Source organism: Meriones unguiculatus, chromosome 8 (genome assembly GCF_030254825.1).
Source record: "Meriones unguiculatus strain TT.TT164.6M chromosome 8, Bangor_MerUng_6.1, whole genome shotgun sequence".
Taxonomy (NCBI): domain Eukaryota; kingdom Metazoa; phylum Chordata; class Mammalia; order Rodentia; family Muridae; genus Meriones; species Meriones unguiculatus.
The window spans coordinates 13,570,043-13,597,649 of record NC_083356.1 but is presented as its reverse complement, the minus strand read 5'-3'; the positions used below and the strand labels follow the sequence as shown (position 1 = coordinate 13,597,649).

Below are 27,607 nucleotides of genomic sequence, written 5' to 3'. Positions count from 1 at the left end.
TGGGAGGGGCGCAGCGTCCGGCGGCGTCGCGGGCGGCGGGGCTGGGGCGGCGGGAGGGGCGGCGGGGGCAGACAAAGCGGCTAATGAATGGGCGCGCCCGTCGCGCTGTCCGCAGCCCGCGGGCCCGCGCTGCGCCGCGCGGAGCCGGCGCCTCAGGTGAGTGCGCGCGGGACGCTTGAGTGGCGTCCTCGACGGCCGGCGCCGCGCAGGGGTCGGGGACCGCGCCATTGTCCGTGCGCGGTGGGCCGGGCGGGGGCTGCGTCCCGAGGGTGCGCCCGGCCCGGCCTCTGACAGCTGCGCCTCGCGCCGCCGGCGGGCCCAGGCCGCGGAGAGGAGCGGCGGCGGGATGCCCCGCGGGGTATTTCGTCAGGTGCCCGGCTGCTCCCGCCACGTCGTGGCGCCCCCAAGCCGGTGCCGGTCGGCGCGCGTGTCCGGGAAGGGGCGCCGGCAGTCTGCGCGGCGGTGACATGGGGTCGGTGTCACGCTTCTGGGTGCCTGGCTGCAGCGCGAGCTTCTGGGTCTGTCGGCCAAGGCTTAACGAACGCAAACTTAACTCACGCCTTGGCTCCGCAGTCGCAGTACCTGCCGTCATTTTCGTTCCTTTTGTCCTTTTTGGTGCGACCCGCTCGCCTCGGCCGGGATGGCTGCGGGTCCTCGCTCTGTGTGTGGGGAGGTTCTCACGAGGCTCGTGCGCGTCCTTTCTAGTCCCAGCAGTTCGGAGCCTCCGGAGGAGCTGCTGTCGCTGTTCTGGCGTTTGTGAAAAAAGGAAGTCATTTGTTTTGAAGTTAATTAGGATAAGATTAAGTGCAGTTTAAAAAAAAAAAAGATACTTCTGGCTTTTGGCTTCGTAACACCAGTCCGCTAAGGCAAGTGCATTCTTGTGACTTTGTAGGAAGAAAGAAAAAAAAATCCCTTATATCGTGGTGATAAAATTAAGACTAGGGAAATTTTAGTGTTGAGGGTTTTTTTTTTTTTTTTTTGAAAGTTTTATGACTAGCATAGTTTCAGGCATGAATTAATTCCACGCTAACCAGACTTGAGAGGAAGCTACAAGTTTGACTCTACACTTTGAGGGTTTTAGTGGCCTGTTTATGAAGGCAGTGATGTTCACTTTCTCGTGTTTTTATTTTCAGGGAAAGATCTAGGATAAATTAAAATATTTTGTGAATCTTTAGCAAGTTCCAAAGTCTCAATGTGCTGGTTGGTTTTGTCAGTTTACACAAATCTAGATAGATCTTGGAAGAGGAAATTTTTTAACGTTTTATTTATTATTTTTTTATGTCCATTGCTGTTTTGCCTATATGTATGTCTCTGTGGGAGTGTGGGTCCCCTGAAACTGGAGTTTCAGACAGTTGTAAGCTGTTTTGTGGATGCTGGGAATTGAACCCAGGTCCTTAAAGAGTAGACAGTGCTCTTAATCACTGAGTCATCTCTCCAGCCCCCAGAAGAGGAGGATTCTTAATTGAGACAATGCCTCCATAACATTGGCTAGTAGGCAAGTCTGATTGGCATTTTCTTGATTAATGGTCTATGTAGGCAAATCCAGCCCAAGGGGACAGGGAGTGGTATGGTATGCCATCCCTAGGCAGGTGGTCTTGGGTTGAGCAAGCCCTGAGAAGCAAGCCCTTAGGCAGTGTTCCACCAGGGCTTCTGCTTCAGTCCTGGCCTCCAGGTTCCCTCTCTCAGGGGTAGACTGTTACTAGGAAGTATAAGATGGAATAAACCCTTTTTCCTTCCCAAGTTGCTCTTGGCCATGGTGTTTATTATAGCAATAGAAAGCTTAAGACACTCAGTCTTTTAGGCAGGTATACAGTCTCTTATTTGGAAGAAAGCACAGGCTGTAGAGATGGCTCAGTGGGTAAGACTGGGCTGTTCAATTCCTAGCACCCACATGTCAGCTCACACTTGTCTGTAACTCCAGCTCCAGGGCTTCTCACACCTTCATAAACAGACATACATGCAGGCAAAACACCAATGAACATAAGTAAAAATAAGATTAAAAAAAAAAAAAGAAAGCTCTTAGTTTATTTGACATTGATTACTTAAGTGTGTCCCCAACCAGACTTTGGTGGTTGATGTGTTTATAAGTAATAACTCTTTGATGGTGATACAATACATACACAGAGTCCCTAACATCTTTGAAAAGGTTTTTAGGAAATTATGAGGGGAATTGGTTGAATTATGTGTATGTGTACATGCGCTGATGTGTAGTATTTGTTCAGTGAAAGAAGTGTGTGTGTGTGTGTGTTTCAGATCTCTGATGGGCCTGTAGCTTGGCAAGAGAGAACTGGGAAGAGTAGTTCTAGAGGCCTGGAGACAATAAGTGGCCATGGTCACTGTGTCTATCTCTTCACTTCATATCTGTGTTTTCTGTGTGCCTGGCTTTAAATACTTTAGTTTCTTTTCAGGTTGACCTGACCTGATGAGAGGAGGGAGTAGTAAGTGACTCTTTACTCGCCACTGACTTGGTTAGCCCTGTGGTGGAGCCACAGGGGTTAGAGACCCAGCCACTAACCAGAGGCTCTTCCAACCAGAGTGGTTTCTTTCTGAACATCTGCAGAAGGAGTAGACCAGTTCAGGGTCAGCTCTGTCATTCTTTTCTTTACCCTTGAGGATACTGTTGCAGGTGTTTTGTATGTCACTGAAAGGCTGCAAGACTGTCAGCATGCCCTTACCCTTCCTGAGTCTCTCAGTCTGGCCTTCACTTAGATCTGGGAAGTGTTGCAGCTTGCCAGGCTCTGCACCCCAATCTTTCTGTTATTTATAGCCCCACTCTTTAGTGTCTAGGCTTTTCTTTATTCTGGAATATGCCTGTAATCAGAGTCCTAGGGACCAACTGTAGGTTTCAGCATACTAGGTACAGCCGCTTGGCCCTTAAGAAAGCAAACAAGCCAGGCATGGTAGTGTATGCCTTTGAGCCTTTAATCCCAGCACTCAGGAAGCAGAGGCAAGCAGGTGTCTGAATTCGAGGCCAGCCTGGTCTGCAGAGCCAGTTTCAGGATTTCTCAGAAGGATGGGAGGACATGAAAGGAGTATAATCAAAATGGCCCTAATTAGGGGAGATAAAAAGTAAGCATTTAAGTCCAACTTTGGGGCACTGACATGAGCTTTAGGTTTAAGCAGAATTAGCTAGGGGCAAGAGGTATGCATAGTTAAGTAGCCGTGGTCACAGTGTGGTCTGGTTGATCATTGTCTCAGCTCTGGTTCTGCAAGGTGGTGAGATGACAGTCCAGTTACCCTGAGATGAGCACTCTGCTGGGAGGGTGATCTCATCAGGGGGTCATCTGTCTATGGGATTAGAGCAAGTGAAGACTTACGGCACCTTCTGTGGGTTTGGGGCAGGACATTGGCAAAGCTGACAGTAAGATGCCTCAGTTACTGTTTGTGCCTTTGGCCTTGAATGAACATGAAATGGGTTAGCTATCATCAGCTTGTAGACAGACTCCTTGAAGATTTGATCTATCTTCACCCAGAATTAAACAGGTGAGGGACCCAGAGTCTTATGACAAAGGGGACATGCAAAAAGAACCCAGGAAATGCCATGCTTTTGTCTGCTTTTAGTTACTGTGTGGTCCCTGGGGAGGAGTTGGTGCTTTTTAGCAAAAGTGTTTCAAAATACCTGTTAATCGCAAATTATTTTCTTAATGATCATATTTTAAAATTTTATTTATTACTGTGTATGCCAGAGTTCTCTGATGATAGTTCTCTGTAGAGTCAGTTTTCTCCTTCCACCTTTATGTACATTCCAGAGCTCAAACTTTGATTGTCAAGTTTTTGTGGTGGACACCTTTGCCCACTGAGTCATTTCAGCAAACCATCTTGTTAGTTATTTCTAATATTTTTTTGTTTTATTTTATTTCTGTATTTTCTTGTAGTACTGGGAATCAATCCCTGGGCCTTAGACATGCTAGGCACATACTCTACCACTGAGCTACATGCAGAACTCACAGTCTTTTTGCTAATTATTTGATGCATGGTTTTAGTACTTCAAATTTTGGAAGGTATCATTAGGGGAAACCTATAGGTTTTGTTTTGGTTTTTCGAGACAGGGTTTCTTTGTGTGTAGCTCTGGCTATTCTGGACTCACTTGATAGATCAGGCTGGCCTCGAACTCATAGCAATCTGCTTGCCTCTACCTCCCGAGTGCTGAGATTAAAGGCATGGGCTACCACACCTGGCTCAAAACCTATAATTTTTAAAATAGTGAAACCTTTCCTATTTCTAAGAAAGGACGCTGGATAAACAGAAGACCTTCACTGCCTGGTGGGCCATTCTTCCCTCTCTTCCTGCACCTGGAATTGCACTATCTGCTGTAATAGTGGTGTTTTCATATATCTGCTGTAATAGTGGTGTTTTCATAAATTCCTGTTCTCAGAGAGTTTTATAGAGTTTTATAGGTAGGGACCTATATAACTAGAGAAAAGGGCCCTCCTTATACCTGCATACATCCTTTGTTCCTGGCTATAGAAGGAGTAGGCTAAGGCAAGAGGATTGCTTGAACACAGAAGCTCAAATCTAGCATGTACAAGATACTGAGATGATGTCTCTAAAATAAAATAGAAATCCAGTTCCCAAGTAGTATTCTTAGGGAAATTACAGGCAGTTAAGGGACTTGTTGTGTGCTTCTGACACACTTGAGGCTCTGAGTGTCCTGGTGTTACAGAGTATACGATGTGCCTTCAAGGGTCTGGAGCCAGTCTGCTGCACCTTCCTCACCAGATCTTTGGGGTGATGTTTTGGGAAGTTAGTGACTACACAGTTTAAATGATTTGGTGTGAAAATGCTGGAACAAGAGTCTAACACGGTGTGAGATCTGCTTCCCTCATCCACCATGTGAGGGACTCTCAGCTGTGGCCCAAGTTTCTCTTTTTCTTTTGTACAGAGTCTACACTGCCAGTATCAGTGAGGCTGGGATGGGACTGTCCTGCACTGCTGCCCTACAAGGATGCTGTCATGTGGTTGCTGTAGCCACCTGCTCCCTGATCTGGGGTCCCTTGGCCTGATGAACTAGCAACCCCAAATTTTGCTTGGTTCAACTGCCTTACCTCTGCAGACAGCTATTGTGAGCAGCTGAATTTCACTAAAGCAGCCATCATGGCTGTTTACTGAGGCTCACCTTGTCTCTGCTCCATCTGCCAGCCACAGGCATGGGGCTGTTTGGCCACTGTATCATGAAAGCCACATCTCACATCCTGTAAAGGACATTTAAAGACTTCCAGCGACTTTCAGCCGAAACTGTGGCTTAGGACTGTCACTGGTGACTGCTTAGACCACAGAGGAAAGGGTAGCTGGTGAAGATGTTGATGTTAAGTTCAGGGGAAACACAGAAAGAGCAACCAGAAAAATCCAGGCTTGTGGTATGTGACCCAGAACATATCAGGGACTGAACAGGGACCAAGTGACCTTAATGTGGGCTGTTTGCTTACTGTGGAATGCGCTTTGTTTCCAAGGTAGCCTTATCGGGGTTTCTGACCACAGCTGGTGGAAATAACTCTGGTTCTAGATTTCTGTATTTTAACTCTTTGTGGCTGTCTTTGGTGTTTAGCCTTGGGCTTTCCATCTTGGAATAGCCCTAGCAGTTATCATCTATAAGACTCAGTGACTCTGTGGCATATCTCCGTGGCGGTGGCGTTAAGGCTCTTGGTGTTGTTGCTTCCCCTAAAACATGTTAGTTATGCAAAACACTTAGTAGGTTAAAGTTGCCCTCAGGTGTAGGCCAGGTCTTAATTAAGGTCTTTGGAAACAAAGACCCCCTACTTGTAGACAGGTCTGTAAGGGCTTGCACAGTCCCTGTTGAGGACAGAGAAGGTTGCTTTCTTAATTTATGTTGTGAAGTTTCTGAACTGCAGAGTTGGTTGCCTTGTCTCTAGATGAGACCCCTAAGGGCTGCCAGCTGTTTTTCTCCATGGGCTTATAAACTTTTTGGAGGAAATTGTAGAAGTTAGGACTCCTCACCCCTAGGAATCTGTTTCTCTCTAATCCATTTCCATCACTGAGAGTCTAAGAACTGAAACAAAAAGCCCTGGTGTCACCCAGGGGCCAGTCAACAAAGCATTTGAGTTAACTGAATGCAAGTAAGTGGGTGGTTGTGTAGGGAAATCATTTAGTGGTTCCCATTCTCACTGGATACTGTAGCAGAGCTTCAAATGGAAAGGAACATTTTTTTTCCCACATCAGAACATATGGCTTAAATCGAGACAATTCCATACCAGGCTGTCTAAACTATGGAAAGGATCCTTTGAACTAACTACTATAAATTTAGGAGGTTCTTGTTGTTGTTGGCTGGTTTTTCAAGACAGGGCTTCTTTGTGTGGCCTTGACTGTCCTGGAACTCTGTAGACCAGGCTGGCCCCAAATACACAGCAATCTGCCTGTCTCTACCTCCCAAGTGCTGGGATTAAATGTGCGCCACCACAGCCTGGCTTCAAAGTTGCTTTTTGTTTGTTTGTTTGTTTTGTTTTTAACTTTATTTACTTTACATCCTCTCCTTCCAATACCCCCTTCAAGGTTGTTTTTTGTTTTTAATTGTAATGCGGCCTGTTGTATCTATCTCCTTATGGTAGCTATATATGTTTTGCTTTAACTCCAGTGTGTAAGGATATTCCTGTATTACATCCTTTACTGTGTTGTTTTGCCTCTGCTGTTCACATGGATTTAAGTTCTAGAATGGTATGAACTATGGGTCATGTTTTCTAGAACAATCTAATTGACTAACTTTGTTCACATACCTTTTTCCCCCCCTGAGGTAAAGTCTTACTGGATTTCACAAGCTGTTCCTAAAATCTGGGGCTGAAGTAATCCTCCTGCTTCATTTTCCCCAGAAGCTGGGATATAAGTGTGTGTCACCACGCTGACAAGAGGTTTGCTTTGGTTCCAAGCACTGCTTCAAAGTCTGGTGATGGCCTTCTGCTGGCAGAGCCCCTTAGAGCATGGTACCATGGAGTTATAGCCAGACTTGTCTCTTATAGCAGACAGCTGCAGACAACCCATTAATCCATTAGTCACATGAATGTTATTAAGCCATTCATGAGTGCAGGGTTCTCATCACCTCTCAGGCACCACCTGGTCTCACTTCTTAAACATAATGAGGATTAGATTTCAACATGAATGTCTGTGTATTCAAGATAGAGCAGTCATGTTCTGAACAAGGACACCACCAGTAGACATGCTAGCACTAATATCGAAGGGGGAAGCTCACAAGGCCTTAATTGTAGACAAAGAACTACAGAAAATTAAGAACTGCTGAGAGCTGGATAAATAATCTTTCCCAGGGAAGAGCACACTGATTAGTTATCTAATACTAAATGGTCAGCCCTCAGAACATATATACAAGTGACATTGTATATACTGAGCATTTGTATTGATACATTTAGGAACCTACACACACAGACATACATTGTATGTATGTAACAACAAAGAAAAGGGCCAAGAGGCTGGAGAGATGGCTAGGAGGCTAAGAGCACTGATTGCTTTTGCAGAGGGCCCAGATTTAACTCCCAGGAATCACAAAGAAATCTGTCCCAGTGTATCTGATACCCTCTTCTGGCCTCCATGGACAGCAGGCATATGGTGCACAGACATACATGCAGGCAAGGCACAGATACACATAAAATCAATCTATTAATGACAACTTTTAAGAAATAAAAAGATCATGAATTTAAACAAGATCATGTAGAGCGTGGGGTGTACATGGGAGGGGTTCGAAAGAAGGAAAGAGGTAAAATAATATAATTATAATCCCTCTTTTTATCCTTGAGACAGGGTCTTTCTTCGTGTAGCCCTGTCTGTCCTGGAACTCACTGTGCCGACCAGCCTGGCCTCAAATTCACAGAGACCCACCTGCTTCTACCTCCTGAGTCCTGGGATTAAATGTATGTGCCACCATGCCCAACTTAATCTTAACACACACACATACACACAAGTTAAAATATGTTAAATATATGTTGACATATATGTGTGGGTTAAAAATACAAATTTTTAAAAAGATACCGTAGTGTCCTCCACTACACTTATTTAGAGGAACCTATGTCAGTGTTCTACAGTGTTGCTACTGGTTTCTTGGGTGCAGTTGTTTCAATAATTTCATAACCAAAAGGAGGGCAACAAGTGCTTCTTAGAATATCTTCTTTCCTGCCAAGATACTACATTTCCTTAGGATTTGTGTTCATACCACAGTCACATGGTAAAATATGCCTGTTGTGCCCTGGCTAGTCTAGAATTCCACCTGCCTCTACTTCCCAGGTGCTGGCTTTAAAGGCATGCACCACTATGCCCAGCTTTTCATAACTTGGCTTTAGTCACTGTTGGAAATGTTTCTTTTTATTGTTGGCTTTGAAATATGGGGCCTGGGCTGACTTCAAACTTGAGATTCTGCTTCAGCCTCCTGAGCGCTGAGATTATGGGCAAGCGCCATCATGCTCAGCAGACTTTAGTTTATTCTGACAGTTTCACCGCCTTGTCTCCAAAATCATCACTGCTTAAGCATCTGGTGATTTTATCTCATCTTCCCCTCACTGCCAGGGTGAGGCCTGTCCTGTTTAGTCTGATCTGTTCCCATGTTGTAGGGCAAGGAGTTCAGTGATTGATGTCAAGGAGTTAGTGCCAGTAAAATTCTCCGTGTCCAATTTGAAGCAACTGGGAGATTTAGAAGGAGTGGCTCTTAGGCTAGGTTGTCTTGGAGTTCATTCTTCTACTTTCAATTCTGGCTGTCCTGTGGGGAGAAAAAAAAAAAAGTAAATAAAATGGCTGGGTGGTGGGGAATGCCTTTAATCCCAGCACTTGGGAGGCAGAGGCAGACCTCTGAGTTGAGGTCAGTCTGGTCTTCAAAGGGAGTTCTGGGACAGGCAGGGCTACAAAGAGAAACCCTTTCTCAGAAAACCAAATAACTAGACAAATAAATAAGTGAATGAATGAATGAATGAATGAATGAATTTCAGTTTCTTCATAGAATCTGTTTTGGAAGAAAATTGTAGTCAAACACTATAACCAATACTAAATTTTATAACTTAACAAAACTTTTATCTTGGTGCCAATGAATGTTTTTTTAAATAAAATGCTTTCAGTAAGGTATCTTAGATGTCTGTTGACTCTAAAATAATTGTTTTAGAAGAGCATTTATTTCTTTTGAATATTGGAGCAAGGTTTTTTTGTTTTTGGTTATTTTTTCTCAGCCTCATTTTCCAGAAGTAACATTTGAAAGCACCAGACCCAAACCATTCCACCTGGAAGAAAGCTGAAAGTTAACATTTCTGTTAACATTTGTTGGTTGTTTTTTATTTTCTTTTCCAAGACAGGGTTTCTCTGTGTAATAGCCCTGGCTGTCCTGGACTCACTTTGTAGATAAGGCTGGCCTCGAACTCATGAAGATCTGCTTGTCTCTGCTTCCTGAGTGCTGGGATCAAAGTGTGTGCATCTAGTTTCTGTTAACATTTTAATTATGCCTGTCTCTGGTAAAGCCCTACATAGCCAGTTTTGTTTTGGTTTTGTTTTTTTTTTTCAACCCCCAAATCTATAGTTAGCTCTTAATTATTTTCAAAGGAAGAGGAAAACATAGTCCAGAAATCATTCCCAAATGATTTAAATGTAGCACAAAATTTAAATCAGGCGTGCCAGGAACAGTAATTTTAGTATGTGATAAGTTCCGAAAATGGAAAAGAAAGTGGGCAAGGGGTTTGCTGCTTACTTATTTTCAGGAACTCTTTGGGCCAATTAAGTTTTTCCCCATAATAAGTTACAAGAGATTAGTTAACTAGATTTTTCCTTAGAGGCATCAACACAGTACAGACACTGTTTTCATGGTTATATAAACCATAATAAAGATTTCTTCTACACTCTGTTCCTCTGTCCCAAATGGCTCAGCAGAACCCCAATGGCTCAAAGAGCTTTAAAAGACCAATGCATTTCAACCTCCTTTCCATGTGGCAGATACAAAAATCATTCAGCAGATTTTCTCACAGGAGCTTCCTAATTGACAAGGCCTGACATAGAAATGGTACAACAGCCAAAATAATTCAACAGAACCTCAGTGGCTCCAAGGAGCTCCAAAAGATAAGACCAGTCACCAAGTGGCAATTGCTAAGATGGTTCTGAAAGAACCCAGACAGGTCAAGGGAGCCTAAACTAACAGGAAGGCAAAATCTGAGGTCACTGATCTGGAAAGAACGTACTCATTCTCTGCTCCACACAGTGCAAGTAGACAGCACTCAGTGCTGGCTGAAGTGGGAAGAGAGTTCAAGACTAGTGTCCCCACAGCTGTGCGGCACTGCTGGTCTCCTTTCGGGAGTCCACATGCTGTGAGTGGCTGACAGGCAGAATAGGTCTTTTTTTCCTGCCCATGGCTCAGATTGTAACTAGAGTTTTTAGGGTCAGAACCTGGCCCCTGTTAGTCTTAACAACCTAAGCTTAGCACCTGCCTATAATAGGCTAACTAAACAGAATAGTAAAAAGCAGAGAAATATTTATTCAGTGTGGACACATTGGGGAAAGGAACAAACAGAGGTCCAGTGACTACACCCTCCAAATCCATCGCTGGGTTCCTGACGTGAGGCTAAGGTTTAAGTGGAAGACAGGATATAAATATAACTAAGCAGTCCTAGTCAAAGTGTAGACCTGCCCACCACTGACCCATCATTATCTAAACTCCAGTGTCCTGCAAGGTAGTTCAGCAAGCTGGAACTGAGTCATATCTTCTTGGAGACAGATTTGCTTTTCTTTGTTGGCACCAGGCTTCAGCTTTTTACTTCCTCCAGCATGAGATTTCTAGGGGAAACCCCAATTTCTTGGTAGCTTATTTCAATAATCTGATAGTGAAAGGAATCAGATTTCTTTTAGAATAACTTTATTCCTGGCAGGACAGTTACAGCATTGCCTTTATGGAAATGAAGGCCATGTGTATCCTGTCTATTCTTCTACCTTACCCTTGAGACCATCAGTCTGTTAGCTGTGGTGCCACAGGGTCCTCTTGCTTTGTGTGTATGTGTGTGTGTGGTTTCATTATTATACATGTATACATTATGTACATGTATACATTATTGTATATGGTTTTATATATGCATTATTTTATTTATTTTGGTTTTTCAAGACAGTTTCTCTGTGTAGTCTTTGCTGTCCTAGACTCACTGGCCTCGAACTCACGGAGGTCCACCTGCCTCTGCCTCCCTAAAGGCTGAGGTTAAAGGCGTGTACCATTGCTCCCGGCTTGCATTTTTTTTTAAATATTTGTTATATGTGTGGGTGTGGATGTGTCACAGTGCACATGTGGCAGTCAGAGAACACCTGCATGAGTTGGTTCTCTGCTTCTGCCATGTGGATTTCAGGCATCGAATTCAGACCATCAGACTTAGTGGAAAGTTCCTTTATCTGATAAGCTAATTTGCATTCCTGTATATTTTTATTTTATTAAGATAAAGTCTTAATCCTTTAGCCTAGGTTGACCTCAGACTCATGGCAATCCTTGTGCCTCAGTTTTCTAAATACTGGGATTACAGATATAGAGATATTTATGTCCCTAAGCCTCTTGTTTTGGTTTTGATTTTGTTTTGTTTTCGAGACAGAGTGTCTCTGTGTAGCCTTGGCTCTTCTGGACTTGCTTTGTAGACTAAGCTGGCCTACACAGAGATCTGCCTGCCTCTGCCTCCTTGAGAGGTTCCTAAGCCTTTTTAAAGTGGATGTGTGGATGTTGAAACTGAATGAAATAGGTGTGTCTCAGTGTATGCTGAGCACATTTGTACCAATATTTAGTCTGGAAGTACTGTCAAAGGTACCAAATTATTTGGTACCTTTGACATGACAAATAACCCTTGCCCTGTGTATCACCTAGGGCTAATTTGGGTTGGAACCAGGAGCAAGCATCACTAGTGGCTCATGGCAATGCTGTGAGTGGCAGGTTGTAAGGCATTTGGACATAGTAAGGATGTTTTAGGTTAAGATAAAGCCAGCAATTTTGTGTTAGGTTGGACACAGAGTAGTTGAGGAAAGAAAAGGTTGCCATTAGCATAGTCAGAAGAGGCACCCTTGTTGGAAGGGTGGGCAGGGGTGGTTTAAGGGGATTAGAATAGGCAAGGCAGTATTTGGCAGATCTATGGGCCATGGGCACACCAGGGGAACCTTAGGCACTGGGAGAAGGTACATGTGTTACCTGTGGGTTTAGGTATCTCAGACTGAACCTCTTTTCTTTGGAATGTAATCAAAGTACCTGGGTCTTTCATGGAGAGCTATAACCTAATTACCCAGGTCCTTTTTGTGTCCCAGAATTATTTGGCTGGGGAAAACTTCAAGGTTCCAGAGTTTTAAGTGTGAAAGTTATAGGGTTGCAATATCCCTGTTTACAGTTGGGATTAATCTCTGTGGGGTTGAGAAAGAGGGTAAGAATAGCTTAGTGGGACTTTTCCCAAGGGGCAATAGTTCTACACAGTTCCAAGAGGCACAGTGGTAAATACCATCACCCTGGCAGGATTTAGGGCCAGGTGTACCTTATAAGTTTTTCTCAAGTTTTAAAGTGTCACAGTCTTCCCCCAAAGCACCCAAATGAAGTTTCCAATCCTGGTTCAGCTCCTTCTCCATGAAGGGGGAAAGACTGCAGAGATCTATTTTTAACTGGGGTTGTTCATCAGTTGTAAGTCTAAGACTTTTCCAGTGTCTGTTAGCCTAAGTTCCCATTTCCAGGTCTGGGGTCTATGCAGGTTACTATAGATCAAGTTAAAAGCATAGATACAATCTAATAGGACAAAGCTAATATTACAACTTTTGTAGTATAAAATGGGATCAAGAGCAGGTTAACAATAAAACGTTAAACCTTGGAAAACTTTAAACTTGAGGAGATCCCATTCAGTCACTGTAGCTTTAGTGGCCCATCTCAATTCCACAGAATTCTCTGTTGCCTTTTTGTGATGTAAATGGTGGATCCAGGCATGGACAACCAGAGAATCATGATGTAGGATCCCTTCCATCCTACATGGTTTGAGGCAGTCACTTTTAAAGTAGCAGATCAGCACAGAGTCACCAACAGGTTGAACTGACTGAGGAAAGATCTTCTCTAATAGAGTTAATTAAAGCAATCCCTTCAGGGATTCTGAAATAAGGAAGATTTGTTTTTTGTTATTGTTTTTGTTTTTTACCAGCTCTTGATGTACCTGGAGATCGTGGTGAGGATGGGCAGCATCCATAGACTATTTTATGTGGGGTGAATTTTTCATGGTAAAGCAAAAGGTAGGAGATTAACCTAGTTACCACCAGTCTCAAGAGTATATTTAGTTTAGACCTTTTTTAAAATGGGCAGTGGTGGCACATGCCTTTAATCCCAGCACTCCAAAAACAGAGGCAGGTAGATCTCTGTGAGTTCAAGGCCAGCCTGGCTTACAGAGCAATCTTCAGGACAGGCAGGACTATGAAAAGAAACCCTGTCCTGAAAAAAACAAAAAACCTCCTTTAAAGTCCTATTCATCCTTTCTACCATTCCTGAACTCTGAAGGTGAAACATACAATGTAGTTTCCAGTTTATATTGAGAGCTTTTTGAAATCAATTGAGAAAGCTTGGCTGTGAAGGCCAGGTCATCATTAGACCCCAGGGTTAAGGCAAGACCAAATTGTGAGATAATTGTGTTGTGGTTTATTTATTTATTTTTTTTAAGTTTTATTTACTTACTATTTATACAGTATTCTGCCTACTTGTGTGCCTGCAGGCCAGAAGAGGGCACCAGTTGCTGGGAATTGAACTCAGAACATTTGGAAGAATATCCAGTTCTCTTAACCTCTGAGCTATCTCTCCAGCCCGGGATTTTTCACTGTGAACTTTTTTGCTACTCTTTAGGCCATTTCTGTTTGGGTTAAAAAGGCCTCTATCCAGCCTGAGACAGTGTCAATAAAGACCATGTATTTATATCCTTATGGCCCTTGTTTGATTTCAGTAAAGTTCAGTTCCCAGAATTCACCAGGTACTGTGTCCTAGGGGGAGCATGACCTTTTTGCCATTTATCTGAGATGTTTTGAAGTATCTCCTCATGTCTAGACAAACCAAACATGGGGGGAAATGAGTTCTGAGATTGGGGGAGGGGTGTGACAAATGCATTAACTTGTGGAGAGCAATCAGCCAATTCCTTCCCAGTAACTTGATATGTAAATTTTTCTGTCCAGTAGGATTCATCATCCTTGGCGATTTTGATGGGCTCCTATGCTGAAGTATAATCTAATTTGATCTTCTGGAAAGTGTGTGGGGACATTTTCATTGAGGCAGAGTGGGTGCTGAGGGGCGGCCAAAAGCTCCAAGATGGTTTGGGGGCAAAGGTCCTCAAAAACTGCTTCCGTAGGTACTTGATCTGCAAAATTGTTCCCCTGGGCCTGGGGTCTGTTGTTGATTTTTTTTTTTTTAATAATTTATTTTATTTTATGTGCATTAGTGTGAAGCTGTCAGATCCCTTGGAATTGGTGGTATAGACAGTTGTGAGCTGCCATATGGGTGCTGAGAATTGAACCCGGGTCCTTTGGAAGAGCAGACAGTGCTCTTAACCACTGAGCCATCTCTCTAGCCCCATCTGTTGTTGTTTTGATGACCCAGCTGTATAATAACAGCCAAATGGCCTCCAAGAGTTGGGTGATTTTTTGTTTGTTTGTTTGTTTGTTTGTTTTTAATGATTTTCTTTCTGAGGTTAGTAGGTAGGTCTCTTTGTATGTTTGTTCGTGAACATGAGCTGTGGCAAAAGCATATCGGTTATCTGTGTAAATATTCACTGTCTTTCCTTTGTTCCATTTCATTGCCTGAGTTAGGGCTGTTATTTGTGCTCGTTGGTCCAGTGTCCCTCTGGGTAGGGCTTATGCTTTTTTTTTTTTTTTTTTTCTCTGTATAATAGCCCTGGCTGTCTTGGACTTTCTTTGTAGACCAATGTAGACTAGGCTGTCTTCAAACTCAGGAAGGTCTGCCTGCCTCCTGTGTGCTGAATTTTTTTTTTTGGGGGGGGGGTGTAGTGAGCTTTATTAATGGTATTCAAGAGAATAGGGCTCTGTGGGCCCCTCCCACTCTTCTGGTGGTCTAGGATGGAAACTGAGGGAGATGTTCAGTGTTAGGGGCTGAGTTGGAATAGGGACTCCTCAGCAGCCGAGAGCCTCTCTCTTGTTCTCTTGTGTTCTTGCTAGGGTGGGTGGTCCAGGACTTCTTACTCCTTGGAGGCCACATAGGCCATGAGGTCCACCACCCTATTGCTGTAGCTGAATTCATTGTCATACCAGGCATTGAGCTTTACAAAGTTGTCATTGAGGACAATGCCAGCCCCAGCATCAAAGGTGGAATAGTAGGGGTCACTATTGAAGTTGCAGGAAACAACCTGGTCCTCAGTGTAGCCCAGGATGCCCTTTAGTGGGCCCTCAGATGCCTACTTCACCACCTTCTTCATGTCATCATGCTTGGCAGGTTTCTCCAGTTGGCATATCAGATCCACAACAGACACGTTGGGGGTAGGAACACGGAAGGCCATGCCAGTGAGCTTTCCATTCATCTCTGGGATAACCTTGCCCACAGCTTTGGCAGTACCAGTAAATGCAGGGATGATGTTCTGGACAGCCCCATGGCCACCATGCCACAGCTTTCCAGAGGGGCCATCCACAGTCTTCTGGGTAACAGTGATGGCATGGACTGTGGTCATGAGTCCTTCCATGATGCCAAAGTTGTCATGGATGACATTGGCCAGGGGGCTAAGCAATTGATGGTACAGGAAGCATTGCTGACAGTCTTGAGTGAGTTGCCATACTTCTAGGGTTCAAGCCCCTCACAAACATGGGGTCATCTTCAGAAGCAGAGATAACCCTTTTGGCCCCACACTTCAGGTGGGCCCCGGCCTTCTCCATAGTGGTAAAGACACCGGTAGACTCCACAACATATGTGGCACCTTGCCCCTTTTGATGTTAGCAGGATATTGCTCCAGGAAGATGGTGATGGGCTTGCTGTTGATAACAAGCCTCCCGTTCTCAGCCTTGACTGTGCCATTGAACTTGCCATGGATAGAGTCGTACTGGAACATGTAGACCATGTAGTTGAGGTTGATGAAGTGGTCATTGATGGCAACACTTTGCCAGAGTTGCAGGCAACTCTGGTAACCAGGCTTCATATACATGTGTATATATATGTGTGTGTGTATATATATATATACATATATATATAGATCTGTATAGGCATGTGTCACAAGGCCCATTTTTTTAAACATATAATTGTTTTCCTATTATTTCTTCTTTTCATCTTACTCCTGGCCCCCACCATTGTGACTCTGATTGAAAGTGATGAGAGCAACCTCCTAGAGATGTTCCCTATTTTAGGAGGAGTGTTGAGGGTTTGTTTAAACATGGGAGATATTAGAGCTCATTTTAGATTCCTTTAGCAGATGATGGAGGCTCTTTTCTTTTTCATTTTTTGAGACATTTCAAAATGAATGGGTGCTGAATTATTTAAAGTGCTTTTTCTGCCTCTAGAAATTATCATTGTTCTCTCGCTAGGCTGAAATATGGTCATTTTTTCTGAGACTCCAACCTGACCTAACCACAGTTTCCCTAAGTGGAAATTGCCACAGTTGCCTGGCTGATCCTGGCGCTTTCTCCTAAACCATTTTCGAGCACACGATAACCAAGACTATTAGGATGCTACATGCAGTTTGGTGAGTGAACCCAGGAATGTGCCTGAAGTCAAGTGGTACTAGCTTGAGGTAAAGAACCTTGGATGCTGTCTCTTTTGATCTACTTGGAGCCCCTTTCTTGTGAGAATATTTGCTCTCATTGCCCAGGACCATACTTCTGTTAGCTGATAGAATACTGATGTGAAAGTTTTATATGAACATTTCTCTTGGGTAGTATGGTAGCGTGAATGAAAATGGCCACCAAAGGCTCATATATTTGAATGCTTGGTCTGCGTTAGTGGAACCATTTGGGAAAGATTAGGGGGGGTGAGCTTGTTGGAGGGAGTGTTTCACTGGGGGCAGCCTTTAAGGTTTCAAAAGCCCGTGTCATTTCCAAAAAGTTCTCTATCTGCCTTATGATTGTGGATCAGATGTAAGATTTCAGCTAGTTTTTTTAGCAAGATGCCTGCCTGCTGCCATGTTCCCCACCACAAGCCCCTAATTAACTGCTTTTTTTTTTTTTTTTTTTTTTTAAGTTGCCTTGGTCATAGTGTCTTTTCACAGCAATAGAAAAGTGACTAAGATAGGTAGTATCTGGCAGTGGATCTGCTGGATGACATCCTGAGTCTGTTTAGCTTTTGAGGAACTGTCAGGCTGCTTTCCAGAGTACTTACCTGTCTTCTCTATCCAACAGTGTTTGAGAGTTTTGTTGCTCTGCATCCTCATGGAGACTTGAATTTCTTTTTCATCCATCCTACTGTGTTTATTAATACATAAGTTTTGTTCGCATATGCTTTTCTAATTGTTGTGTTTAATTTTCCAAATCTAGCTCTCATTTAGTCTCTTCTATTTTTCTTTGTTTGGTTTTCCATATTAAAAATGTGTGTGTAATTATGTATGACTACATATTATTTTATGTATAGCTGCATGCAATTGTGCATGTACAGCCGTATGTGGTGAGAACATTTGTGTTTTGAATTGTATTTTTTCTTTCTTTTTAATTTTTATTTATTCTTCTCTCAAAAAATGTCTTGACACAGCCTCCCCAACCTTCACTCTGCCCCAGATCCACTGCTCTTTCCTTTCCCTTCAGAAAAGAGCAGGCTTCCCAGTGATATCTATGGAACACAGCATAACAAAATGCAATAAGACTATACAAACCTTCATCTCAAGATCCGGTGAGGCAACCAGTAGAAGGAAAAGGGTCCCAACAGCAGGCAAAAGAGTCAAAGAATCCTCTCTCCTATTGCTAGGAGTCCCACAAACACCCCAAGCTAAACAACCACAGCGTGTATGCAAAGGACCTAGCCCAGACCCATGCTGGCTCCATGGTTGCTGCTTCAGTCTCTGAGCCCCTGTGAGCCCTGCATAGTTGATTCTGTGGGCTGTGTTCTCCTGGTGTCCTTGACCCCTCTGGCTCTAATAATTCTTTCTCCCCATCTTTGGCAGAGTTCCCTGAGATCTTCCTAATGTTTGGCTGTGGGTCCTTGTATCTGCTCCTATCAGTTTCTGGATGAAGCCTCTCTGATAATGATTGGGTTAGGCAGTGATATATGAGGATAGCAGAACATCTTCAGGAATAACTTTCTTTCTTTCTTTCTTTCTTTCTTTCTTTCTTTCTTTCTTTCTTTTTCTTTCTTTCCTTCCTTCTCTCTCTCTCTCTCTCTTTCTCTCTTTCTTCTTTTCTTTCTTTCTCAGTTGTGTTTGGTTCTACCTGACATCTCTAAGTCATCTAGCTTCAAGTTCCTGGCCATCCAGGCAGTGTCAGGCATGGGCTCTCTCCCTCTTGAGGCTTTGTCTCATTAGGCCAGTCATTGGTGGCCATTACACAAGCTCTGAGCCACCATTACCCCAGCACGTCTTGCAGGAAGGACAGGCGTGGTTCCAAAGTTTGGGTTGGTGTTCTGTTTCCATCACCGGGAGCCTTGGCAGGTTACTCAAGATGGTTTTGTTCTGTACCCTCCATTACTCGGAGTCCTCTATAGGGTCATTTTCATGTAAATTCAGAAGTTTCCATTGTACTGTTTGTAAATCACTCCCTATTCCAGCTATTCCTCCCTTTACCTGATCCCTCCTGTTCCCATCCTCACTCGCCCCTAGTATACCTACAAAACCTATTTCCCCTTCCCAGGGAGGTTTTACCTCCCACCCCCACACCCCACATGGAGGACAAAAGTGTCATTTCTCAGAATCCTGTGTGTTTTATTTTGTTATTGAACTTGGAGCTTACTGAGTTGACTAGTCTGTTTGGCCGATAAACCCAGGGATCTGCCCATTTTGCCCCCTCAGCACTAAAATTACAGGCATACACCATCATGCCCAGCCTTTTCTTATCATCACATGCATGTGCATAGTGTACAAGCACACACTCAACACACACACAAACTTATAAGCAACCTGCTAAGTTCATTTAGTGTTGCCCATATGTATGTGGGTTTAGAACTGGCCACTTGGGAGTGGATCATCTATTTGAGGCTTGTCCCTGGAGTAGACTGATTTTTCCCTCTTTCAGCAGTCAATAATTGCCTATAATTCTTTATCCAGAAGCTGGGGTCTTGTGAGATTTTTTTCTCTCCAGCCATGTTGGTATGTGAGGTTCTGTTATTGTTGAGGTCTTGCTTATGCAACCATATTGAAGCGTAGTACAGCAGGAAAGAAGCCCTGGTCCTCTGGCTCTTAAAATCGTTCTGCCTCCTCTTTCATAATGTTTCTTGAGCCTTCAGTGCAGGGGTTGCATTATAGATGTATCAGTTGTTGTTGGGCACCCCATGGTCAGTTATTCTTTGCGTCTCAACCAATTTTCTCTTTCTGTTGTGGTCTCTGTTGCAGAAACAAGCTTCTTTGTGAGGGGTGGAGCTACACTTACCATGGGTATAAGTGTTAAGATGCCATTAGAAAGTAGACTACTGGTTTAGGGAAGTGGTGGTCATAGATTTTCCTTTTGAGTTCTTGGCCTTACAACCCTGGGTAGGAAGCACAGCTTTTTATGGGTTCTGGATATTAAACCTGAGTTCTCAATGTTTGCACATGCATCTCTTTAGCCTCTTGTATGTCTCCTGGTAGTTAATCTGTATGCTGAATTTTTTTTTTTAATGTGGTGCTAAGGATGTCAATCAACTTTGTCTGTGGCATCTGTTTTTGAGAATGTCTTCTTTCAGAAACATTGATACTTATGTAGCTAGTATTGATATTTATGTAGCTAGTAGTTTTTCCTAACTTTGCCCCAGACAAGTTTGGCTTAAGCTTACTGTCAGTATAAGTCTTACTCTTAATACTGCCCTGATTTGAAAAAGAAGTGATAAGTCAGGGAACTACGTAACAGCTGTTAGTGCTGCAAATTCAGAGCCATCTGCTTAGACCTGTCACAGACATGCTCAGTACCAGTCTTAGTAGCTATTCAGACACTCTGCTCAAGAGCCTTTCACTAGGGTTTCCCATCTGCAGCTGTACCCAGCGTGCCTCATGAAGCACGTTTGTTAAGATAATAATGTTTGTTCTGGCATTTGTGCTGTTGTGGGGTACCTACCAGAGAAAACTGTTTAGAGGTGGGTTTAAGCCAATAGAAAGTTTTTATTAACCAGCCAGTGATTACATTGGATTTTTGGGATCCCAGACTTTCTCAGAGTGACCTTTTAAGCACACACACACACACACACACACACACACACACACAAATACATGTCCTATGTTGACATACTTCAGTTAACAAGAACAGTTAGCCAGGAGCAGAGCTACAGAAGCCAAAAAACAAAGTTAGTACATTTAGAGACTTTCCCAGACTAGGCCTTTGTTTTCGTTTTGGCAGGTGGTATTGTCTACATGCTGAAGTTTGCAACCTGAATAGTACTTCCATCATGGAGTCTGTTGTGCTAAGGTCTGGGGTCCTGTGCCAATGTTAGCTTTTGCTGCTTTGCTTTACATTTATTTTGTTTTGAGGCAGTGTGTGTGCCAAAAGGTGTGTGTAGATCAGAGGACAACTTGAAAGAGTTGGTTCTTTCTACCATGTGGATCTAACTGAAGTCATTAGGCTTGGCAGCAGCAAGTGCCTTTGCCTACTGAACCATCTTGACAGCCCTTTTGGTTTTTAAATTGTTCCACACACCTACAAAAAAGAAAAAATTCTTTTTTGGATTTCAGTCTGATTTTTTTCTATGAATTGATTATTTCATAGATTATTTGGAATTTTTGTTTTGTTTGTTTTTTTTGAGGCAGGGTTTCTCTGTGTAGCCTTGGCTGTCCTGGATTTGCATTGTAGACCAAGCTGGCCTTGAACTCACAGAGATCCACCTGCCTTTGCCTTCCCAAGTGCTAGAATTACAGGTGTCGATACCTCACCTGGCTCTATTTGGGATTCTTTTTTTAACTCTGTACATATTCTACTAGGAAGATAGAACGAATTATTTCAAGTATTTAGGTTTTAAGTAACACTGTGTGGTGCCTTTGGTAGACTGAAAGGTGAGACTTGGATCTGGAGAGCTGGATCAGCAATGAAGAGCACTTGCTGCTCTTGAAGAAAACCTGAGTTCAGTTCCTAGAATCCACGTGGTAGTTCACATATTGCAATTCCAAGGGCTCTTATGGTCTTTGTAGGGTCTACATGTGTGTGGTATACAGACATACATGTATGCAGAACACTCATACTTGAATTGTAAAAATAATCTTTTGTTTTTCAACAGAGTCTTAGTAATGTATTATGACTAGCCCTACACTTACTCTGTAGATCAGGCAGGCCTCAAAACTCAAGAGTTTCTCTTGTCCCTGCCTCCTTAATGATGGGATTAGGGGCTTCTGCCACCATACCCAGCAAAAATAAATAATTCTTTATCCTGGCCATGGTGGCATACACATTTAATCTTAGCACTCAGGAGGCAGAGGTGAGTGAATGTCTTGGAATTCAAGGCAAGCCTAGTTTACAGACCAGCCAGAGCTACATGATGCCTATAAATAAATAAGTCAAGTCTTAAAAAGAAATAAGGCTATAAATTCCTTGTAAAATTCTTTTAGTGTTATCAGTGCTTTTCATTCATATTTGCTACTTCTTTAGTGATACGACATTTTAATTTGAATATTTTTGCTAAATTTACAATGTTGGGGTTTTTGGTTTTTTGGGTTTTTTTTCCATTTTTTTATTCATTAATTCAATTTACATCTCCATCATAGGCCGCTTCCATTTCTCCCCCCAGGCCCACCCACCTTCCCCTTTGTTTTGTTTTTTAAAGTGCATGTCCTGTAAAATGTCACTAGCAAGATTTTTGACTTTAGCTTTCTGTCATGGAAATTGTCTCCTATATAGTTAGGCTGAACCCTGTGACAATATGGATTTTGAATGTACATTTCAGTTCTCTGCTTAATTTGATGTCATCTCTTACAGGAAATGTAAAAGGGCTGTGTGTGCCCTCAGGATGGTGGGGCTCCTGTCCTGGAGAAGAGAGACAAGTCTGTACTGCATGCATTGGTGTACACAGCAAGAAGTATTTGCTTGTAGCTCCTGCAGAACAGCACTCCATGCCCTGTGACATTGTGCTTGTGTGAGCCTCATATTCTGCTTTCCAGTGACATCCGTGGTCAGCCATATTAAATATCCTCGAAGATGAGATTATGAACAAGTGAATGAAATCTACTTTTGGGATTACAAGTGGGCATTATAATCAGTTTTTATTAACCTAAGATGTCAGAATGATGAAGCAGCCAGGATAATTATGGTTGGTCATGGAAGATAAGCAGGAAACTTGTCCCAAGGGGGACAGTGATTTTGTTTCTGACAAAGTACATTTCAAACTAGAGGAGGAAGATGATGATCAAATTCCTTGTCACCGTTTGGAAAGAGTGGACTTTAAAAGTGAGCCAGAGAATATGAGACAGACAGACAGTAGTGATGAGCAGGCAGAAATCAGGGCAGCAAGCTGTGCCTGTCAGCCCTCTGGGAAATACTTACCTGCTGAGAGTGAGGATGACTATGGGTCACTCTTCTCCCAGTATAGTAGCACACTGTACAACGTAGCCATGGAAGCTGTGACTCAGAGCCTTCTTTCTAGCCGACACTTAAGCTCAAGGAAGAAGTCTCCAGCCTGGAAGCATTTCTTTATCTCTCCTCGAGATAGCACTAAAGCAATATGCACATACTGTATGAAAGAGTTCAGTAGGGGCAAAAATGAAAAAGACTTGAGTACAAGTTGTCTCATGAGACATGTGAGGCGGGCACACCCTGCCAAGCTCATTCAAGAAAATGGAAGTCTATCAGCAGGGTCCTCCTTTCCTTCTCCCTCTCTTCTGCTTCCACCACAGCCTGCAGATATGGGAGACCTCAGCACTGTGCTCTCACCTGTCAGACTTGTCCAGAAAATGGCTCCCAAGATCCCATCCCCTGACCAAATAATGGACGAGTCTGTGACTGTGGTCTCCTCTGAAGAGGTGTCCTCTGATGTGTCTGTCACTGAGAAGTATAGCAGAGAAGAGGCCTTGGCAGGCTCATCCCCCAACCTCTCCATGCTCCATTTTGATGACACTGCAGAAACCATGGCAGAGAGAAACCTTTCCCTTCCCAAAAGCACATCTGGGTCCAGGAGGAGGTCAGCCGTCTGGAAGCACTTCTATCTGTCACCCCTTGATAGCTCTAAGGCTGTGTGTGTCCACTGTATGAATGAGTTCAGCAGAGGGAAGAACGGGAAGGACCTGGGCACAAGCTGCCTCATCAGGCACATGTGGAGAGCACATCGATCCATCGTCCTACAGGAGAATGGGGGCAGCACAGGTATCCCACCACTGTACCCTATGCCCCCAACTCTGCTGCCTGCCCTGCTGCCCCCAGAAGGAGATCTCAACTCTGCATCATTGTCTCCAAGCAAACAAGTCAAAGAGTGCCCTTCTGCCTCCTCATCCCCAGACAGGCTTCCTGAGGACCTGTCATCACACACAAATCATGGGGATGTGTCCCGGGAAGATTTGTCTATGTTGTCATCCTCTGATGACTTAGGGGAGGCCTCTGTAGTGTCCTCTCCAGAGAAGCAGCCGGCAGACACAGGAAGTCCAAGGTTTGAATCAGGCACTGTCTTCCAGCAAAATAAGAAGGTCATGAGGAGACTGAAGTCAGAAGTCTGGCATCACTTTTCCCTGGCACCCATGGACAGTCTCAAAGCAGTGTGCCGGTACTGTAGCTGTGTTATTAGTCGGGGGAAGAAAGGAGATGTAGGCACCAGTTGTTTGATGCGACATCTATACAGACGCCACCCTGAGGTTGTTGGGAATCAGAAGGATTTTCTGGGTGCAGGTTTGGCAAACTCTCCATATGCCACTTTGGCTTCTGCAGAAAGCTCCTCCAAATTAACTGACTTGCCAACAGTGGTCAGAAAAAACCATCAAGGTGTGTTTCCTGCTAATAGCAAGAAGACCTCAAAGCTATGGAATCACTTTTCCATTTGCTCTGCAGACTCCACAAAGGTGGTGTGCCTGCACTGTGGCCGGACCATCAGCAGGGGCAAGAAGCCCACCAACCTGGGCACCAGCTGCCTCTTGAGACATCTGCAGCGGTTCCATGGTCATGTACTTAAGAATGATGTCTCAGAGGCTACTCTGTCCCGTTCTTCAGGCATCCCGAGGCCTCTGGGCACGGAGCTTTCAGGGGCTTCCTCTTTCTGTGACTCCACAGAGAAGTTCTATGACTCTCACCCAGTTGCCAAAAAAATCACAAGTCTCATAGCTGAAATGATTGCACTTGACCTTCAGCCATACTCCCTTGTAGACAGCGTTGGCTTTAACAGGCTGCTCGAATACTTGAAACCTCAGTACTCATTACCCTCCCCTTCCTACTTCTCTAGAACAGCTATTCCAGGTATGTATGACAATGTGAAACAGATAATTATGTCACATCTGAAGGAAGCTGAGAGTGGTGTGGTCCACTTCACCTCCGGAATATGGATGAGTAGCCAGACTCGTGAGTACTTGACCCTTACAGCTCACTGGGTCACCTTCGCATCTGCTGTCCGACCACATTGTGAGGACCACCATTGCTCAGCACTTTTAGATGTGTCACAGATCGACTGTGACTATAGTGGAAACAGCATTCAGAAGCAGCTGGAGTGTTGGTGGGAAGCCTGGGTGACCTCCATCGGCCTTCAGATTGGCATCACTGTCACTGACAATCCAAGCATAGGGAAGATGCTGAGTGAAGGTGAGCATTCAAGCGTACAGTGCTTCAGCCACACGGTGAATCTGATTGTCAGTGAGGCTATCAAGAGCCAGAGGATGGTGCAGAACTTACTGAGCATTGCCCGAAAGCTATGTGAGCGGGTCCATCGGTCACCCAGGGCAAGAGAGAAGTTAGCAGAACTGCAGAAGGAATATGAACTGCCACAGCATCAGCTGATCCAGGATGTACCATCCAAGTGGAGCACCTCATTCCACATGCTTGAACGGCTAATTGAGCAGAAGAGGGCAGTTAATGAAGTGTCCATTGAGTGTAACTTCAGAGAATTGATCAGCTGTGACCAATGGGAGGTCATGCAGTCTGTGTGCCATGTGCTGAGACCCTTTGATGCTGCAAGCCGAGAGATGAGTGCCCACATGTCTACTCTGAGCCAGGTCATCCCGATGATCCACATCCTTAGCAGGAAAGTTGAGATGCTCTTCGGGGAGACAATGGGCATTGACACCATGCTTAAATCCCTGAAGGAAGCCATGGCTAGCCGCCTGTCTGCCACCCTCCATGACCCCAGGTACATCTTTGCCACACTGCTGGACCCTCGCTACAAAGCTTCCTTGTTCACAGAGGAGGAGGCAGAGCAGTATAGGCAAGACTTAATCAGGGAGCTAGAAATTTTGAATTCTACCTCAGAGGACACGGCCACCTCCAATGGCTGTGACTCAGGGTCCCCACTTAAAGACACTGGCACAGGGGAAAGCCTGTGGTCACTCGTTGCACCAATGAAGAGAGATCAGAGAGAGAAGCTACCTGAAGACATGGTGCTTGCATATTTGGAGGAAGAGGTGCTGGAACACAGCTGTGACCCACTTACCTACTGGAACCTGAAGCGGTCATCCTGGCCTGGGCTGTCTACCTTAGCAGTCCGATTTCTGGGTTGTCCCCCAAGTACAGTCCCCTCAGAAAAGCTGTTCAGCACACCCATGGAGGCTGGCAGCTTTAGCCAGCCTAGGCTCATGATGGAGCATTTTGAAAAGCTCATCTTTTTAAAAGTGAATCTCCCCTTGATATGCTTTCAGTATTGAACTCAAGATGGAGCCACCAGACTGGAAATGTACTTCAGAGTGCTAGCTATTGTACCAGGGCTGACTCGCCTGGCAGGGCCATGTAGGACACCAGACCAGGCATCTGGGGCCACCTGCCAGCTTTCACCATAATACCCACATGTGCCTTACTCCTCCTTTAGGCCAGGTGTCAAGGTGCGTTTTCAGAAGCCCACTAGAAACAAAATCTTGGCAATTATGAAATAGGATGATCAGGTTTAAAACTAAAGGTTTTTTTGTTTTGTTTTTAAGGGGATAGTAATTTTGTTTTACTAGAATGGAGGGAAGATGTAAACAATTTTATTGTGTAGGGTTTTTATTCAGTTGTGTGTAAAAACCACAAATCAGGTGCTGTATTTTAATTAATATTATTTTAATTGCAACAACACAGCTTTTGTGGCTGTCAGATGAAACCTGTAAATAAGAGGTGGAGGTTAAGCCATCCTGACTGAACAGTTCTTAACCACAAACTCCAAAGTATGTCAAGGAAAGAATATTCTGGAAGCTGTTTACTGTAACAGAAAGCAGACATTTCAACAAAACTGAATTTAGCCATATCATGGAGTATCAGTCACGTGGTTGGTTGGTCATGAGAACTTTCCTGTGTCAGGTGTTTGCATTCAGGTTTTACATGGTCAGTTGACTCAGAGATTTCCCACTTATCATGAGCTCCTTGAAATTGGATCCAGGTTTTAAAGTCATGCTTAGGACTTCACCAGTGCATGATATGACACGTTTACAGCAGATGGCCTGTTGATCAAATCTCCATGCCTCTGATTTAGTTTTTGTCTCTGTACAATAAAGCTATCTCATAAGAAGTGTGCACTGACCACGCCCCCTCAGTTTGATCAGATTATGGCTCAGATTCTTCTTTGAGGAGGTAGCTTATTAACAGGGAAAGCGCTTGTTTATTGCAGTCATGAGAAAAAAAGCCTTAGGCGTTTAGTTTTTTTCCTATGATAGGGAAGATTCAACCATCACTGGGGTATTACAGAATCCCAAGGATATCAAAATGAAGTATCAGTTGTCAGATTTTTTTATCAGATTCTAAAGTTTTTGCTTTAATGTCTAAATGGAAACTTTTTTTCATTTTCTCATTTCACATCAATTAAATATTATGAGTGAAACAAATCACTCATTTGCCTCTGACTTTTTAGAAAACTGTTTTGTTAAAATACTGTATGTAGGCTCAGTCTAAATTTGCGTGCACTATGCTTTAGTGTATTTATACATGATGAACTTGGATTCTGAAATTAAACTTTTTATTTGCAATTTTTTATTACTGATTGCTGATGGCTTTTTATTTTTAGGATACTAAAACAGGGATGCCTTTTATATGTTAAAACATACAAACTGCATTTGAACAATGTTTGAAATGTCAATGTAGTCACAGGTAGGGCACTGGGGATATAGGGGCAGTATTCCTAACAGTTGCTTTTTTGATGATGGTAATAATGGTTAGACTTGCTCGCACCTCTGCACATACCGTTACCTGATGTCTGTGCTTTTACCCCCTGAACACCAGCCTATTTCCCGAGGGCCATGGAGCTCTTGATCTGGGACATGGCTTCTACAGTCCACCCACTACACTGTCTCAGGCCAGCACTCCTAGCATACAAAGGGTTAGTTGTAGGTAGAAGCAAGGAAGTGATAATTCAGCAGACCTTGCCAAGCCCTGTCCTATAGCAATTACCATCCTGTTTCTTCCCTTTGCTTTCATTTTTACTTTTTTGAGGCAGGATCTTATGTAGACCAGGCTGGCCTCTAATTCACTG

General features: G+C 43.8%; 1 protein-coding gene and 1 pseudogene across 1 annotated transcript; one reads left to right on the top strand and one right to left on the bottom strand.

Annotated features, from left to right (window-relative positions):
• On the top strand, positions 1-27,111 carry Zbed4 (zinc finger BED-type containing 4). Its single transcript, XM_021638962.2, has 2 exons — positions 1-156; positions 21,964-27,111. Exon 2 carries the CDS (start codon positions 22,302-22,304, stop codon positions 25,812-25,814), a length of 3,513 nt encoding a protein of 1,170 aa, XP_021494637.1. The 5' UTR covers positions 1-156; positions 21,964-22,301; the 3' UTR covers positions 25,815-27,111.
• LOC110549677 (glyceraldehyde-3-phosphate dehydrogenase-like) lies at positions 15,147-16,031 on the bottom strand (annotated as a pseudogene).
• Positions 27,112-27,607: the final 496 nt, after the last annotated feature.